This window comes from Trichoplusia ni, unplaced genomic scaffold, assembly GCF_003590095.1.
Source record: "Trichoplusia ni isolate ovarian cell line Hi5 unplaced genomic scaffold, tn1 tig00001227, whole genome shotgun sequence".
Classification (NCBI taxonomy): domain Eukaryota; kingdom Metazoa; phylum Arthropoda; class Insecta; order Lepidoptera; family Noctuidae; genus Trichoplusia; species Trichoplusia ni.
The window spans coordinates 108,969-123,641 of NW_020800102.1; the positions used below are offsets into that span (position 1 = coordinate 108,969).

Consider the following 14,673-nt stretch of genomic DNA (forward strand, 5'->3'; position numbering starts at 1 on the left):
TTTGTTTGTTTGTTTGAACGCGCTAATCTCAGGAACTACTGGTCAAAATTGAAAAATTATTTTTGTGTTGTATAAACCATTCATCGAGGAAGGCTTTAGGTTATAAACCATCACACTGCTACTAATAGGAGCGAAGATACAATGGAAAATGTGAAAAAAGCAGGGCAAGTATAAATCATAACTTATATCTTCTACCCACGGGGACGAAGTCGCGGGCAACAGCTAGTAAATTATATGCGGCTATGAGAGGAAGAGCAAAAAAATGTGCGCGTGTACTGCTTTCTCTTGGAAACGTTGGTCGCGGCTGTTGTTTGTACATCTGTGATAGTCAGTACGGGTACTCAGAAGCTAGAAAGTCTGACAACCAATCTAATTAAGGGGTATCGTGTTGTCTGTAACTGGGTTGAGGAGGTTAGATAGGCAGTCGCTCTATAAAACACTGGCACTTAGCTGAATCCGGTTAGACTGGAAGCCGACCCCAACATAGTTGGGAAAGGGCTAGGATGATGAGGGCACTCATAGTCTCATACTTTTCAATACAAAGATTTATGAAGTTAATCTTCTTTAGGCGCGACTAGGACGACAAGGCACCGGAAATCCGTTACAAAAAAAAGTGCGTGTAACCGTCACAAGTGATTGAAGTATTCAATTTAATATTTTTTGTTAATTTTTGTTTGCTTATAAACTATCTCTCCAGAATCTCAAATATTTAACGACCGGATAGGACAGAAACGTGACGCCATATTGTCCTTACAGACTTCCGTTGTATTACCTCCTACTCACGCCTCTAGCAGCCATTCCCTCCAACGACAAACAGGACATCAAAGATTATTATTATCACAAGTTGCTGCACACTTACCATGGTCTTCGCTGAGTAGCTGTGCCTCAACATCATCAAGCCAAGCGGTGAAGTCGTCCAGCCCGCGTAAGTACACGCGAGCGGCGTACGCCTGCGCGAGACGAGAGCGGCGAAGCTTGGCTGCGTCCTGTATGACAAACATAAAATATGTGTTAATAATAGGAGTTCGACTCGCGATCCCGCTGCGTCTGCTCATGATTAAGGACTCGGTTGGATCCGAAACTAGTCGGGCTACCCCGATAAATACGCGTGAGTAAACCGTTACATCATTTAATAATACATAGTAGCTGTTGCCCGCGACTACGTCCGCGTGGACTTCGGTTTAGAGCGCGCGGTGGTTCCCGTTTCCGTGGGATATAATGTAGGCTGGAAACCCCATTACCCTTCCTTTAAATTCATTTTAAATACTAAATCCCTCCTTATTGTTTTATATACCTTCCATACAAAAAAATCCAGAAATCACCCCATTAATTCTTTAGCTTTGCGCTTACTAATACAATTTTTGTTTATATATTTAGTCAAACAGCGGAGTAGAGACAACCACGCCACACCCACAGAGCATGACGTGTTAGTTCAATCCCTGTAGGACAAGCATTTGTGTGATCCACGAATACTTGTCCTGAGTCTGGGTGTCTCTGTGCAAGTTACTTGAATGTTTGTGAAAACCCCCGCGATACAAAGATTAAATTTCTCAATGCGGGAGTAGGTTCTTGATAAACCCTTTTGTCGCGGCGGGTTTCACAAACATTCAAGCAACATGCGCAAATGCCAATTTATACACCGTGATTTTTTTGTCGTCTTACAAAAGCAGCCCAGTTCATGTATCCAATGACTAGAACACGTTCATGATAAAAAAAAATAGGTATTTATGAGATTTGAATAAATTTAAAATGCAATTTTTATTCAATATTATGATGCAATTGGTAGTTTTTTAGAAACACAGCTCTGTTGCGAGCGCGGTCCGAGCCTTGTAACAATGGTGAGGGGCGCGGGCGGCGGCGTCTTTATCATTTTTAAGAGTATATTTCAGATTTCTCTTGTTTAATTTTTGTTCGTACTTATTATCTTAGTTGATGATAAAAAAAAATCGCGCCTAGGGGTATTTTACGTCAGATACATGAACTGGGCTACTTTTGTAAGACGACTAAAAATCACCGTGAATAGTTTCTCTCCGATTCTTCTCCATAAGAATGACATTTTGGAACCGTGCATCCAGAGTCACTATTGTAACGTTTTGAAAGTGCCTGGAAAACGGTCTATTTGAAATAAAAACTTTTCACAACGACACCAAGATTCAGGACAAGCATTCATGGACTACAAAAACGCTTGTCATACGCGGTCATCGAAACCACGACACTCACGCAAAATTTTGGCGTGGTGACCTGTATTACCTGTAATTCTCTCCACTGGTTCTCCAACTCCTCGACGTGTTTGGCGATTTCCTGAGAGGCGTAGTGCTTGCCCTCTGCAAATAATAATCTGATAAGTACAAGATTCAAATCCAAATCGAGTAATTTAAATTCCATGTTTGTATTTTAATCGTAGCCCGTTTTATTATATTTGTAGGGACACGGACATAGACGGACATAGATGGGTGACCATCTATGTCATAACTGGTTCTTCCGTGTTTCGGAAGGCACGTTAAATTGTGGGTCCCGGCTGTTATTCATACATCTTTGACAATCATCACGGGTAGACAGAAGCTAGAATGTCTGACAACCAGTCTAACTAAGGAGTATCGTGTTGTCTGTAACTGGGTTAAGAACGTCAGATAGGCAGTCGCTCCTTGTAAAACACTAGTACTTAGCTGCATCTTGATGTCCCAACGTAGTTGCGAAAAGGCTAGAAAGGCTGGATGGACCACCCATCACTTGACAAATCTTTAAATCGAACTTATTTCTAACGGTAAAGCCTGATAAAATCATTTCTTTTCAGTTATTCTTAAATTTACCGACTCTTGTTGGTAAAATCTAAGATTTGCCAAAATTTGGGCTGTTACAATAATTTATATTTTACCTATGAGTGTCTCCCCGTGGTTCGCGACGTCGTCAATGCGGCCCTTGTTGGCGGCCAGCTCTGATTCAAACGCCGTGTGTTTCTGTATCTTACTCTGGAGGTTTGATAGTTCCCTGAAAACAAATATATAGGTTATTATCTAATTCGGTAAACGTCGGTTTAGAATATAAATTGTTTCTATGGATTTTGTGGTGTTGAAAAATACGACTCAATACGTCATTGTAATCTATACTAATATATAAAGCTGAAGAGTTTGTTTGTTTGTTTGAACTAATCTCAGGAGCTACTGGTTCGAATTGAAAAAATATATTTGTGTTGAATAGACCATTCATCGAGGAAAGTTTTAGGCTATAAACCATCACGCTGCGACTAATAGGAGCGAAGATACAATGGAAAATGTGATAAAAACGGGGGTCCAACCACGTGGACGTAGTCGCGGGCAACAGCTACTTTATTTTATATATATAGTTGGCTTTTCGAATAAAAAACCATTTGTTTTCATTCAATAGATGCATAAAAATAATTATTTTCATTTAACAGGTACTTCGAACAAAACAGCAGAAACCAATGCTAAGTAAACTAAGGCAGCAAAAGCAATATGCTTTGAACTTTGTCTATAGCGCAAAACCATCTTTAACATATACACTTAAGGTTCATTTTACGATACACATGTTCGGCACTTAGCATCTTAAGTTCCTCACCTATAATTCTGATCGTTAGCTATCTGCATCTTCAGCGAGATCCACTCCCGTTCATGGTACAGGTTCCGTAGGAACTGGTGAAGCTGGCGCGACTGTTCCAGGGTCTCGCCGCGCTGGGCACAGGACTCCTGGAGAAATGATGTGGTGGTTATACAACGGACAATGTAAGACAACGCCATCTAGTCTCAAACTAAGCGAAGCTTGTATTATGAGTACTAGACAACTGATAAACATACCTATATATTTCTAAATACATACATAATACATAATATAGATAAATTACACCCAGACACAGAACAAATGATCGTGCTCATCACACAAACATTTGTTCTGGTTGGGAATCGAACCCACGAACTCCAGTATAGCAGTCAGGGTCACTAACCACTAGACCACTAGGGCGATAAAGCGTCGGTATTTAAAGAGGCAACGGAGTCATGGTTTTGGAGAAGAATTGAGCTAGATCCAGGGACTGGGTTCTGGTGTATAATAGACCAATGAGATATTGGATTTAGATGGTTTCGAGAAGACTAATGGGACATGGTTTTAAAAAACCAATGCGCCTCGAATTTAAAATTTCCCTGAGATTTAGTTTTCAATCGATCAATATGGCTTTAAACAACCCTATGGAGCATGTGGCTTTAAACAAGCCTATGGGTAATGTTTCTAAATAGGCCTAAGGGGTTTTTGTAAGGCCAATAGCCACATTCATTCTAACCCACCTTCAACTTATCCCTCCTATTGAGTATGGTCTGGACCCTCGTCTTGATGTACTCCTCGTCGAAGTGCTGGTCCTGCAGCATACCGTTCGCGAACCTCTGCAGCTCGTCCACGCGGCCCAGCTGGCTGTCCAGCAGCTTCGAGAACTCCGCGTGCTTGCGGATCAGGGTTTCGACAGCTGGAAGGAGAATCAAGAATTTAGAATTATTTTGCTCTCTTTGAAGAAAGGTGTTTTTTACTTTCGCAAAAAGCTATTTTTGTAGTAAGTACATAAGGCGGACTTAATGTCGCGGGTATTATCTACCAATCAACCTTTGGGTATAATAGAAAAACTGTTTTCATGAAAAGTAGTTACAAAAAATAAATAATTAAATGCGGACAACATCAAATACATTGTTCTGAACCCAAAGTAAGTTGCTAAAGCACTTGTGTTATGGAAGTCAGATACAACGAAGGTACCACAAACACCCAGACCCGGTACAGTGTAAAATTGTGAATTTGTACACTGAGCCGACCGGGGATCGAACCCGGGACCTCAGAGCTAGCGACACCTTGAAACCGGTGCGTACGCCACTCGACCACGGAGGTCGTCGTGTTGGAATAGTACGAACAATTAAATTTACTATAGCTATAGCTATTTATAAACAAGATACGAATAAATATGAAAATATATAACTATATACATAAATTTATTCCTTGTGTCGCACAAACATTCAAATCACAGGTTTTTGTATATTCTTAATTTTGCTCGAAAACGTTTCCACGTGAACATTAAATCAGGATATAAACTATATCCTCTGTGTTAACCTAGTTATTAACTATCGGTGTACCAAGTTTCGTCTAAATCCGTTCAGTAGTTTTTGCGTAATAGAGGAACAGACATCCTTAAACATAAACTTTAACGTTTGTTATACACCGTGATTTTTTAGTCGTCTTACAAAAGCAGCCCAGTTCATGTATCCAATGACAAGAACACGTTCATGATAAAAAATAGGTATTTATGAGATTTGAATAAATTTAAAATGCAATTTTTGTCTCTGTTGTAAGCGCGGTCCGAGCCTTGTAACAATGGTGAGGGGCGCGGGCGGCGGCGTTTTTATCATTTTTAAGAGTATATTTCAGATTTCCCTTGTTTAATTTTTCTTCGTACTTATTATCTTAGTTGATGATAAAAAAAAAATCGCGCCTAGGGGTATTTTACATCGGATACATGAAATGGGCTCCTTTTGTAAGACGACTAAAAAAACACCGTGTATTAATAGGAGTTAATAGTAAGTAGTAATTAATAGGGTTATTTTTCAACGACACGCCATTTTATTTAGATAATTCTAAATCAACTTGAAAAGCAAAGTATTTGCTCTTAGGGACAAAAACACCATGTATAGGACTCACCATCTAAGTTCTCTCCAAGGTCATCGTTGTTGAGGAAGGCCTCTTTGGAGGCGAGCCAGTCCTCGGTCTGCCGCGCCTGTTCTTTCAGAAGCTGGAGCTGGTGAGCCTGGGTTAGGAGTAATAGAAGTAGTTAAGTAGAAAGCCTTATTAAATTCAGTAGATTATAAGATTTTTGGTTTTTAAATCGACTTCAAGAAGGTTCTTAATTCAGACCATATTTTTCAATGGAGTTTCAATCATTAATGATCATATAACATAACATCATATAACAAAAATGTATTTACACAGTGATTTCTCCGAGACTTCTGGTCGACCCTTTAAAATATTAAAAACTTTATCTAGGTTGTAAATTTATTAATTATACATGTCTTGTATATTTGCCAAAACATATCAAATATATTATAAGTCAACTAAAAACTTAAATTAACATTAAATAAGCGACACAGCAAGTATCAAAATTAAAATCAGTAATAATATACTTTTGAATTGTATCACTTCTCTAAACAATTTTACCCCTTTAAGTAGTAACACTCTACCAAGAGACCCCACTTTAAGTATCAGTCCTCCATACCTGCGTCAAATACTGTTTCCTCTTCAGCCAGGCCTGGTCGAGGGTGCTAGACAGAGCCTCCACCTTGCGCGCCTTCTCTGGAACCTGTTCTGCTTCCTTCTGCAAGGATGCTATCACCTTCTGACGACCATCGATCTCCGCCTAGAAGGACACAGAGGATGAATTGGCTAAAATAGTAACGAATTGAGTATTTGACTAAGGGCCGATTTTTCAATCGTCAGTTAACTTCTATCTGAGGAATAAATATGGCCGTTTGTCCTATCTATACTAATATATAAAGCTGAAGAGTTTGTTTGTTTGATTGTTTGTTTGTTTGTTTGTTTGAACGTGCTAATCTCAGGAACTACTGGTTCAAATTGAAAAAATCTTTTTGTGTTCAATAGATCATTCATCGACGAAGGTTTAAGGCTATAAACCATTACGCTGCGACTAATAGGAGCGAAGATACAATGGAAAATGTAGAAAAAACAGGGTAGATATAAATCTTAACTTATATCTTCTAACCACGCAGACGAAGTCGCGGGCAACAGCTACTTTTCTATATAAAAGCTATCAAAACGTCAAACATATTCGTCACATAAAAGTTATCTGGCGATTTAAAAATCGACCCTCAAACTATGGTATGCATCTGTTTAGACCGTCAGACAGATTTGTAAACATATTGAATATGTATTTTTTATTTTATCACATCTTAAAACTGTAAGGTAGTGGTAAAGTTTGGTAGTAGAAGCTAAAAACATCACTATCTAGTTAAAAATTTACTGGTAAATGACGTCACACGAGATTTTAAATCACTGTACCATATTTATTTTCGTAATTTATAAGTTTTCACAAACATTCAAGTCATGTGCTACTAGTAGACACGCAGACTCACACAAAGGCTTGTTCTACGCGGGGATCGAACCCGCGACACTTCGCGCACAGTGGGTTTGGCGTGGTAACCACAACTTCTTGGTTATGCGACCATAGAAATTGTCACAGGAAAGGGGAGGCTTTTGCCCAGCAGTGGGAGAATAGAGGCTGTAGATGATGACGATGGAAGCTCCACTCCTTGCTTACCTTCTTCTCATGATGCAGTTCCAGCAGAGCCTCAGCATCAGGCACTGTCTCCGGGGCGCCGGTCTCATCCATGCGTTTAACTGCCTCCGATACCCATAACTCCAGCTCCTGAAATGATAAGGGGAATTAAATAATAATATTCTACCATTCACACAACGCCATCTAGTCTCAAACTAAGCAGAGCTTGTATTATGAGTACTAGACAACTGATAAACATACTTATATATTTCTAAATACATACATAATTTACACCCAGACACAGAACAAATGATTATGCTCGTCACACAAACATTTGTCCTGGGTGGGAATCGAACCCACGATGTCCAGTATAGCAGTTAGGGTCACTAATCACTCACAGTCCAGTGTTCTGGAAGGCACATTCAATTGTGGGTCCCAGCAGTTATTATATACATCTTTGACAGTCGTTACAGGTAGTCAGAAGCTTGAAAGTCTGACAACCAGTCTAACTAAGGAGTATCGTGTTGTCTGTAACTGGGTTGAGGAGGTCAGATAGGCAGTCGCTCCTTGTAAAACACTGGTACTTAGCTGCATCCGGTTAGACTGGAAGCCGACCCCAACATAGTTGGGAAAAGGCTGGGGTGATGACTTAGCTAAGCAGTACTCACTTTAAGACTCTCGTCAAACTTATGCTCGGCGATAGCTTCATCTAATAGCGCTGTCCTCTTCTCAGCGAGCTGCTGCAGCTGTTCCCAGCCTTCTCGTAAGCTCTTCAAGCTTGTTTCTATCTCCTTCGCACGTTCCGGGTATCTGTGGGGTTAGAGAGGGATGGATATAGTCAATGAACTTTGCAGGTGAAACTCAGAAAGAGCGAGAAGTGTTTTTCCCCTTATTTTTCTCTTTCATTACTGATCATTTAAAACCCTATTTTTATTTTTTAAATAAATAAATTTTGACTTCGCCTCTAAGCTCTGCAGCTTATCCTTGCTCTAGCCTTGGTCCCCTACTCTAGGTGCCTTCCTCCCTCTACTTACTTCTCCGCCAAGGTCCTCCCGTCTCCTTCCAGTTGCAGGATCTTGTCCTTGATGGCTCCTGCCTCCGCAGCCCGCGCGAGGTGTTTCCTCTTGAGTTCGTGCGCGGCTGTCAGCTCGCGTCCTCTCTCCGAGCTACTGAACAGGGCTGATTTCTTCGAAATACGCTCAGCCGTGTCTTCGACGTCCCTGTGATTATGGAAAATATTTTTATGATAACTATCGTGAGACTGATTCATTATTAAATGATGCAACGGTTTACTCACGCGTATTTAGCGGGAACGCCCGACTAGTTCCGATAAATACACGTGAGTAAACCGTTACATTATTTAATAGGGAAGATATTTATGTTAACGGAATATAATATTATGCAAGAGCTATAGAAAAGCCCGCAAAAGGTTTAAATCTATGAATTTCTAATTAATTCACAAGCAAAAATTGTCAAAACTTGGTACACAGATAGTTTATAACCAGGATTAACACATAGGATAGTTTTTATCCCGATTTTTAGCGCCCGTGCATCTATTTTTGATTTGTAACGGGCCCGCGGGTACCAGCTAGGTCTTCGGTATAATTGGGTATAATCCTGACATCCTCACCTATTGAAGGCGTGTATCTCGAGCGCGGCGGACAGGTTGTCCCGGTACTTCTGCAGGGCGCCGGACAGGGCCCGCCATTTCGCGAGGAAGGCGTCGCGGCGCTGGGATACTGCCGCGGCTTGTTGTGTGGGGCCCTGTGGGGGGAAATAATAATGTAAAGACTGGGGTAATAAGGGAATACTGAAAAGTTATGTTATTAAAAGTATAAGACTAGGGTAAGAAAACAATACTGGAAAGAACTATAATTTCAATTATTATAATCAATTTTTTTTTCTTTCTTTCACGTCTGCGCTATACATCCGCTGGCTCCCATAGTGGGCTAGACAAACAAACATCCCTACTAATATTATAAATGTGAAAGTAACTCTGTCTGTTTGTCAGTCTGTTACGCTTTCACGGCTAAATCCCTGAACTGATTTTAATGAAATTTGGTACAAAGATAGAGTTGACCTTGATTTTTGAAGAGTTCTCTAGGAAACGCGATATAACCGAAAGCTAGTAAAATAAATATAGGTTGGTATTATTATTGCTAACTGCGTGGGCTGTGTGGGAAACGACGGAAAACTACGGAAGAAATTGTGGGAGGCCTTAACCTGGCAGCGGGGAACAGTGGGCTAGGTTTTATCTAGATAAATACTAACGCCACCGCTTCCTAGGCCTCCCACGATGACGCTATCCATCCGCTGGCTCCCACAGTGGACTAGACAAAAAACATACTATACTATTCCTTCCTTACCTGTTGCAATAGCTTATCCGCCAGCGCGCATATGCTCTTCACCCGTTTATCATCGACCTTCATGTCGCTGTCCATGTCGTCCAACTTCCTCAGCAGCGCGCTGCAGTGCTCGTAGTCTCTGCCCAGCTCGTGAGCTGTCACCATCATCTCCTTGTCTCTGATCCAGGCCTCTATCTTGTCTAGGTGCTGGTTGAATTCCAGGATGTCTTGGGCTTCTTCTAGGCCGCGACCTGTAGGGGAAAAGGAGGGTTTAATTTGTCTTGTTTTTCATATTTGTTAAATCTTTAAATTGACATTTTGCAATAAGTTATTGATTCATACCCTTGTTTAGTGGGTGATTCTCCGGAAAAAAGTAAAACAAGTTAAAAACGTCATTATCCTCACCACACTTTTGGTACTGCAGATTGATGTATTCTATATTAATATATCTATATCTTGGAACAACTCACACACGGTTATCTGATCCCAAACTAAGCAGAGCTTGTGTTATGGTAACCAGACAACTGATAAACTTACTTATATGTTTCTAAATACATACATATTATAGATAAATTACACCCAGACACCAGAACAAATGATCATGCTCATCACACAACGTTTGTCCTGGGCGGGAATCGAACCCACGACCTCCGGTATAGCAGTCAGGGTCACTATCCACTAGACCAACAGGCCCGTCATTTCATTCCCGTCCCGTTCCTAAAGTACTCAGACTATTAATAGATGACTTGAAAATTTAAACAATTTAGTACTACAGTTACTTAGACCAGTTGGTGAGGATAATGACGACGTTAACTTGTGTTATTTTTTTTGGAGAATCACCCTAGTACTAGCTACCGCATTAAGTATTTACGCATTAAGGTAGCAACACATAAGAGTGATAAATAAATAATAGATAAATAGTTACTATCAAAAAACTCGACGGTCGATTTCATAATAAAAGTCTCGGGTCGAGTCTGGATGAGGCTGGCACAGGACCGTAGAAATTTGCACGAGAAAAGGGAGGCCTATGCCCAGCAATGGGAGGACAAACAGATACTGATGATCAAAGAAATCTGGTGACCGTACCTCTCTGTTCTGTGGCGGTCTCGAGCCGCTGCCAGTCTGCCTGCAGGTCCCGCAGCTGCCTCTCGACCTCCGCGTCGGGCCGCAGCTGCTCCGCCAGCTCCTGGACCTCCTGCAGCCGCGCCCTGTTGGCTGCCAGCTCCGCGGTGAAGGCCTGGTGCTTCTGCAGCTTCTTGATCTTGTCTTCTAGGTTTGTTACTTCGCCTGCAAGAGGTTTATGGAATACTTTCATTTATGTTAAATACAATAATTTGAGACATAGAAAAGGTCTCAGATCGAGTCTGGATGAGGCTAGCATAGGACTGTAGAAATTGGCACGAGAAAGGGGAGGCCTATGCCCAGCAGTGGGAGGATAAAGGCTGCGGATGATGATGACAATAATTTTAATATTAGGATTGCCTTTTGAGTGATTCATCAGCGTTAGCGAATAGACATGTAACTTGTCTACAGTCCATGTATCGCAATTTTTGAGATCCAGAATCACCAGCACTGATCAATGCTCGTTCTCTGTATGAGAGGCCTGCAGTGGGACAATTACAGGCTGGTGTTATTGACAGCGTCCATAATAACGCCCCACCGTGGGGCAACTCACGTATATCCTGAACAAATATAAAAACTTATATTAGTGGCTTGCCCAGCAGTGGGATTTAATCTTACCTTGTTGGTGTTCAGCAGCCAGCTTGGCCAGCTTGTCGGCGACCCAGCCGCGGGCCTCGGCGGCGTCCCGCGCGAACTGAGCGCGCGCGCGGCTGCGGACCAGAGCAGAGCGGCGAGCGGCCGACGACTCGTATAACTGCAGAAAGGAATTATTTACGCATATATTAACAATTAAATATTCGTAATATGTAATTGAATTTGTAACAACAACTCGAAGCTAAGTAATTTAATCTTAGTGTCGTGGGGATCGAACCCGCGACGCATCGTGCACAGTGCGTTTACCGGGGTGATATTAACCTCTCGGCTAGATAGCCGAGACAATTTTCTGTGCATTCAAAAAAATCCAATGAAGAAATAAATTACCTTTTTATAAGTACCTAGTATATATATATATAGTATAAATCAGGAAATCTCAAACAAAAAAAAAGTATCTACTTAAAATATTGATAATCTATAACTATTATAGGCTCTAAAATATCCAACACTTTAAAAATAATGTGTATATTCTATTCAGCCTAAATGTCAAAATATTTTATGATTAAAAAAGTTTCTTATCGTGGAAGTATTTTAGGGAGGCCCTTGCCTAGAAGTAAGGCATAGTGGGCTAGTAAAAAATTCTTAAATTTTCAGCATTCATAAAGCCACATCTTTCTTAATAAAACTGAATGGTATCTAACCTTCTTTCTCCTTTCATTAATATGCTGTAACTCGTCAGCTATCCGCTGGCTCTCGACGTGGTTCTGCTGCAGCAGCTTGTCTCCGTGGCTGTTCAGGGTCGCCAGCTTCTCATCCTGAGGGTACGAGGTACAGGGTATAGAATTAAATTGACGAAAAAGGAAGGGTGTGTATAAGTTAGGGAAATGTCAACTTAAATAAATGTATATATGTTTTTTTTTGTATATCGCAAATGATTGTACTGTAAATATTTAACTCTGTAAAATTGTAAATAAATTGATGAAGTTGACTAAAAAAAAATGTATACATTTAGGTTAAGATTCAAGTTGGTTAGCGTGTTATAAAATTGGTACGAGATAGAGAGTGCCTTTGAGAAGCAGTGGACAAAGGTTGTAGGTAATGATGATGATGATGATGATAAATTCCTCTAGTCTTCAATAGAATCAGGACGGAATATTATTCAAAGAGTTGATCAAACGTTGTTGTTGTTTCTCAGAAGGAAAATAAACATATAATTATCTTAAAATGGATAAATTAACAAAGCATCTCAATGAATCGGTAGGATTAGATCGCGCTTACCGCGTTTTTAATTCAGTTTTAGTTTATTAAACATATTTAAAATGTTACAAATACAATTATTTTTTTTATAATTTCTTAATAGAAAAGCGAACAATTATGTAAATATTTTATTATAAACAATATTTTATTACAAAAATATATCTAATCTTCTATTATAAATCTCGTATCACAGTGTACGAAATTGAACTCTTCCGAAACGGCTGGACCGATTCTCATGAAATGTTGTGTACAATTAGGTCTGAGAATAAGACATTACCTGTGTGGCGAGCAGTTTCTCAAAGGCCTCGTGTTTCTTGAGCTGGTTGTCCACCTCCTCAACGCTACTGGTTTGAGATATCTCAGTACCTGTTCAAAATAAAGTATTTAGAACTACAAATATTAACATCGCGAGGAAAGCAGGCGATGAGAATTAGTCAAAATGAATCTTTCTAATATTGGGGCCACACTTACGAGAAATGCCATTAATTACCGCAACTGTGGACGTAAACTGTAGGCTTGTACTGATGACGAGTGCGTCTTTCAGAAGGCAAGCTAAAAAGAGTCCTAGCTGTTATTCATACATCTTTGACAGTCGTTACAGGTAGTCAGAAGCTTGAAGTCTGACAACCAGTCTAACCAAGGGGTATCGTGTTGCCCAGGTAACTGGGTTGAGGAGGTCAGATAGGCAGTCGCTCCTTGTAAAACACTGGTACTTAGCTGAATCCTGTTAGACTGGAAGCCGACACCAACATAGTTGGTCAAAGGGGGGTAGGAGGCTATGATGATGATAACTTACTCAGTGCAGCTTCTTGCGTCGCGCACAGATCGTGCAACATTTTAGCGTCGCGCAGGAAGCAGTGCAGGTCTATCAGCTGGTCCAGGGCCACCTGCCTGGCTGCCCAGGCGCCGTGAAGGCGGTTGCGTTCTTCTAGAAGAGCCTCGCATTTCTCTTCGACTTCCTGTAGGGGTATGTAACTTTGGTTAGACTTTTTTGAACTATCTTTTTTGAACGAACTATTTCGTTTCTATTACATTCATTTGTGTAACTATGTAAGAAAAATTAATCCCGATAAATACGCGTGACTAAACCTTTAGATCATTTAATCATATGTAAGAAAATGTTGGAATTTTAATTTGACACACTTTCCAGTCTTCGATTAGGATGAAATAGAATAAAAAAATATCTAAAATTATACGCGAATGGGAAAACCCCAAAATAGAACTGTCTGTCTACACACTGTACACATAATGGTAAAACGGGGTAGATAGGACATTTTTGGGGTGGATAAGAGAATTTATGTCAAGATAGACGTTTAACAAGACAAAAAATAAAGAAATTCTCAAGCATTTTATGGAACACTTAACGACCGCCTCAAAGACACTATTTTCCCTTGACCCCTTGTAACTATTAACCCCATTTCACTGTAATTAATTTCTTTAAGAGTGACTAGTTGTATTGCTTACCGCGGCACTAGGATGCCCGGCAGCCACGAGTTCCCTGCCGGCCTGCAGCGCGTCCCGGAAGGAGGAGTCGCGCGCGTCCAGCTCGGCGCGCACGGCGTCGTGCTCGGCGCGCGCCGCGTGCGCGCTGCCCGCGTCGCGCACGCGCAGCTGCCGCTGCATGGACGTGCGCAGGGACACCGACCACGAGCTCAGGTCGCGGACCTGTGGAAGACGGGGTGGTTATATGGTGTTATGGTGACTCCAAAAATGGTGGTTCTCAGTTCGATCGTTTGTATGTATGTTTGTCCGCGATTATCTCGCGTCTGACTGAAACGATTTGATTGCGGTTTACAGAAAAAATAAGGTTCATATTTGGCATGTTTTTTCTACGATTCACATGTTTAATATGGTAAAACCAAGAGATTCGTGAAAAAGTAAATATACATCAAAGATATTGCAAATTTTGATTTTGAAGAATCCAGATTCGATACCACTATCGTATATTTGCAAAGATTATGCCCTTTCGCTGGCCGATAGGCAAAAACACGTATCACTTATTATACATTAAACTCCAAGACCACAACTGAAAGAAAAATTGTCATCATCCCCATTATAGAGAATACAATGAAATCAAACTAC

At 40.7% G+C, this 14,673-nt stretch overlaps 1 protein-coding gene across 5 annotated transcripts in view; it reads right to left on the reverse strand.

Annotated features, from left to right (window-relative positions):
* The window catches only part of LOC113507246 (spectrin beta chain, non-erythrocytic 1), a 94,681-nt gene that overhangs the window by 25,295 nt on the left and 54,713 nt on the right, over positions 1 to 14,673 (reverse strand). For all 5 annotated transcript variants that reach the window (XM_026890125.1, XM_026890121.1, XM_026890126.1 and 2 more), the window contains exons 43-60: positions 14,056 to 14,256; positions 13,388 to 13,550; positions 12,869 to 12,957; positions 12,036 to 12,149; positions 11,359 to 11,494; positions 10,705 to 10,905; positions 9,640 to 9,869; positions 8,904 to 9,037; positions 8,308 to 8,493; positions 7,942 to 8,083; positions 7,316 to 7,423; positions 6,257 to 6,397; positions 5,686 to 5,791; positions 4,296 to 4,471; positions 3,577 to 3,704; positions 2,876 to 2,988; positions 2,251 to 2,324; positions 860 to 986 (exon numbers count right to left, since the gene is read on the reverse strand). In XM_026890125.1, coding sequence (XP_026745926.1) covers positions 860 to 986; positions 2,251 to 2,324; positions 2,876 to 2,988; positions 3,577 to 3,704; positions 4,296 to 4,471; positions 5,686 to 5,791; positions 6,257 to 6,397; positions 7,316 to 7,423; positions 7,942 to 8,083; positions 8,308 to 8,493; positions 8,904 to 9,037; positions 9,640 to 9,869; positions 10,705 to 10,905; positions 11,359 to 11,494; positions 12,036 to 12,149; positions 12,869 to 12,957; positions 13,388 to 13,550; positions 14,056 to 14,256 — 2,569 coding nt within the window. The remainder of the gene's footprint in view (positions 1 to 859; positions 987 to 2,250; positions 2,325 to 2,875; positions 2,989 to 3,576; positions 3,705 to 4,295; positions 4,472 to 5,685; positions 5,792 to 6,256; positions 6,398 to 7,315; positions 7,424 to 7,941; positions 8,084 to 8,307; positions 8,494 to 8,903; positions 9,038 to 9,639; positions 9,870 to 10,704; positions 10,906 to 11,358; positions 11,495 to 12,035; positions 12,150 to 12,868; positions 12,958 to 13,387; positions 13,551 to 14,055; positions 14,257 to 14,673) is intronic.